This window comes from Gobio gobio (assembly GCF_949357685.1).
Source record: "Gobio gobio genome assembly, chromosome: 17".
NCBI classification, from domain to species: domain Eukaryota; kingdom Metazoa; phylum Chordata; class Actinopteri; order Cypriniformes; family Gobionidae; genus Gobio; species Gobio gobio.
In genome coordinates, this window is record NC_137110.1 from 15420687 (window position 1) to 15424585 (window position 3899).

Here is a 3899-nt window from a genome sequence, read left to right on the forward strand (position 1 = left end):
CAAATGTATCTATGTAAAAACAAGAGAAAAGCATTATTTGCTTTGCCTTTGGTCTGTGCAGAACCACACAGGAAAGTGAGGAGAAAAGGAATGGGATCGGGACATATTTGACTTTTGGTTTTCATTAGCAAGCAGCTCATATAGTATTTCATAAGCAAGTGCGTATACTCTATTTCAAAAGAAGCAGTTCACAAAAAATCTAAATACACAATTTCTCTTTTTTTGTTTTAATTGCAGAACACTGATAAGATGTGCAACACACATAACAGATCCACCTACATTTTGAGGAATTGCACAAATAATCCTTTAAAATTATAAATACAAAAATTCAATATGCTGGTGGTCCAGCTTGCACAATATAAAGTATATCAAAACAACAACATCACAGGAACCAAAAGAGGACTTAAGAAACTTGGTGGATTTATATATGAGGTGATAAATGAAGCAGTGAAGCATGTCTGTTCTTGTTTTCTCCATCACCCCACTTTAAATTTCCTTTGAGGTAACAAATGTTCTTTATGTCATGAATCATTCCTGTGGTGGCACACATAGTTTATCTCCCTATATGTGCAATCAGAAAAAAAGAGGAAATGAAACAAAGAAATTGTGTGCTTTTGCAGTGAAAAGCCACATGACACGTTTCCTTTCCGATCTATGATAGAGCTGGAAAATTCCAGTGCTTGAAATAGAAATGCTCACGGACATGACCTATAGTCAAAGACTAGCTCAATTTAAAAGCACAAGCCATCTGACAATATATAAAGTGAATGGAAAACAAAACAGAATATAACAATACATGAAAATACACAGCTGTTGGAATTGAACAAATATAAACCTGAGAACTGTGATGTTCTCCACAGAATAAATGTGCAATGAGTGCATCTCCATAATATGTGAAGTCTCTGAACATGCAAGATCAGCTAAAAAGCAGTAGCTTTCAGTCATATTCAGATTGAAAGGACTTGGAGGAGCCTATCATTCTTCATTATCGCTTATCTTGTTGGGACCCAACGGGTTCTCCATATCCAGGTTAGTGGATGTACAGCTTTGCTTAGGAGGTCTTTGTAGGCCTGGTTAAACTGCCGGTTCATGGCTGCATACAACAAAGGGTTGATGCAACTATTTAACCAAGTGAGGTTTGCACAAAACATATGAATGACCTGTGGTGCGCGATTTGCCTTATCGGCAACATTTAGCAGCAGAAATGGTGCAAAGCAGCCGAGGAAACACAAAAAGACTGTGAAACACATCCGAGTCACACGTTTAAATTCATTGTCCTCTCCTGAGTTGGCAGCTGGAGTGACCTGGATTGCTACCGGAGCTGGTTTAACAGTTGTTTCTACCTCTTTTGAGGTACTTTGAATGGTACTTATGGGTTTTTTTGACTCTTGTGTGGTTGTCTGGCCTTCTTGCGCTCTGTTCTTATGCTGCTCTGCTCCCACCCCATCATTGCTGATCTCACAGCTTTGAGTTCCGGCACTGATCCCGCTGTCATCTGTCGTCCCTTCGGCTTCAGCCCGCTTGCGTTTTGATGAGTGACGACTGGGCCTGTACTTCAGGAAAGCCTTGGCGGCTACGCTCACCTTACGGTAGATGAGAAAGTAGAAAAGGCCCACACAACCCAGGCCCAGGAAGAAGTACATAAAAAGCAGCACGGTGGTGTAAGGCCGGCCCTTGGTGCGGTGAAAACTGCAGGTGCACACTTGTGGGGCGAACACGTAGACGGGCCAGAGTGGGGCAAAACTGGCCAGACCCAGTACCCAGGAGGAGATGAGGAGCACCGCCACTCCACGGTGGGACAGGAGCAGACGGGCACAGCGAGTAGTGCGATGCGCAACAACCATGTAACGGCTCATAGCGATGAGGCATAATGTAATAATGGACACACTGTTGGACAGGAACAGTAGGAATCCAAACATCCGGCACCATGTGGCTCCGCCCCTCCAGTGCAGGTGCAGATATGAGTCAACACTGACAGGTTGGAGCATGGTGCAGTATAGGAGGTCGGCGAAGGCAAGATTTACTATGAGAACATTGAAACGTGTCCTCAGGTTGACATCAGTAGCAAAGGCGAGCACCGTCAGAATATTCCCTATGGTTCCTACTATGGTCACAACCGATCCCAAAAGGACGCCAAAATAGCGATAGCCCTCCACAGAGGGGGACGCACAAGAAAAGGAATCATTTAGTGGAGTATCCGTCTCATTCCACATCCTAAAAAGAAACAAAGTGTTAAGCTCATCAAGAATCAATGTAACATCCTCGTGGCTTAAATCAATAGCACACTTCTTTAGCACAAACATTCTGTATGCAGAAGTGTTTCATTGACTATATTTCACTTTAAGGGCTGCTGGTGGCTGGATCCCGCAATTTAAGGTCACGATATGCCACATCCTCTTGCTTAAAGCTACCTCTGCTTTTACTGCTCACTTGAAAACTACTGAGCTATATGGACAACAAAAAATGTCCAGTATTTATAAGATAATTTATCAAATGAACGTGTTTGTTTGCCCATATAATCTGCTTGCTGTCCACTGATGAGTTAAGTTACTCAATATTAACTTGTTTATCGAACTGTTGTTTAAAAGCAATATCACACGCGCTTCCACAATAGTCATTACGGTGTGTTCGACTTGAAGCAGTGCTGCACAGACCGATGGGTGTATGACATCCAAATATCGGGAGAGCGATTCGAAAGCATACAGAGCTCTCGCGGTACTTCGATGATATATACCGATCGGTCAGCGCATCGCTGCTTCACGTCAAACACATGGCTGTGATTACCCGCGGCCTCACATCCAGATCACAGAAATATTCAGAACAACAGCTCTTTATTTCTTAGTTGTACAGTAATTAATCTTATAGTTATAACTCATTAGATGAGAGTAAATTGTGTAAATTGTTTTGGCGTGCTTAATTCATAAGAAATTATAGGGATAGTTCACCCATAAAATTTTCATTAAGATATTTTGATGAACCAAACAGAATTTCTCAAAATACCTTCTTTTATGTTCCACTGAAGAAAGTAAGTTTGAGAGAGTGGGCTAAATGGTGACAGGTTTTACATTTTTAGGTCAGGACATTTTCAAACTTATACAAGTTAAGCATACATAAATTAAATGTAGAACGTAGGTCAGACATCCATCCCCCCCAAAAAAAAAAAAAAACAGTTAAAGGATTAATTAGCCAGTTTTTGGCTGTCAGTGGCTTACCTTGCAACAGCTGTGGTGTCCATCCTCTATTGACTGGTTCTCTTTCTTGCCACCTTCCTGGTTTTATAGCTATCCCTACTTTGTTCCCTTTTCTCTGTTTTATCAAATAGACCCTCCAGCCACACCTCCACCACCCCGAAGCTGGTACTGATGTTTTAACACAATACTGCATGCGCGTGTGTGTGTCTGAGCACATTCATGCTCAGATGTGAGGTCACTGTGAGCAAACTTAACTCTGTTTCACAATCCTGGAAGAAATTTACACAGTAATGGATATTTGCCAATAGATATGAAGCAACAAAGAAAAGGAAAGTTGGTATAAAAAAAGGCCTTGCTGTTCTTTCTGCTTTGATGATTCAGATCTTTTTTTGTCACTCACAGAAAGCATATTGGCTAATCAAATACAATTTAGAATTTCTATCATCCTTGAAATCGCTGATTGTTCTGTATGTTCCTCTTTTACGTAATAAGTCGTTAAGGTTGAAACTGTTCAAAGAATTCTAACAACCACCATCTTCACTGAAACATATTTGTCAGTTTGGTTTTTAAATGAAGGTTTATGATACCAGCACAATATGACAGAGAACAAAGTGTTTACACAATACACACCAAAATATACCTACTTATACAAGCAGTTTGGCTGATAAACAGTGCGTACTGAATTGCGGCAATGCTGCCTGTTTATTA

The 3899-nt window shown here is 41.0% G+C and overlaps 1 protein-coding gene across 1 annotated transcript; it reads right to left on the reverse strand.

Annotated features, from left to right (window-relative positions):
* Positions 1-229: 229 nt before the first annotated feature.
* Positions 230-3392, reverse strand: gpr84 (G protein-coupled receptor 84). Its single transcript, XM_079840862.1, has 2 exons — positions 3213-3392; positions 230-2214 (listed from the first exon to the last, which is right to left on the reverse strand). The coding sequence occupies exons 1-2, from the start codon at positions 3233-3235 to the stop codon at positions 993-995; spliced, it is 1245 nt and encodes a 414-aa protein (XP_079696988.1). The 5' UTR covers positions 3236-3392; the 3' UTR covers positions 230-992.
* Between the last annotated feature and the right edge of the window lie 507 nt (positions 3393-3899).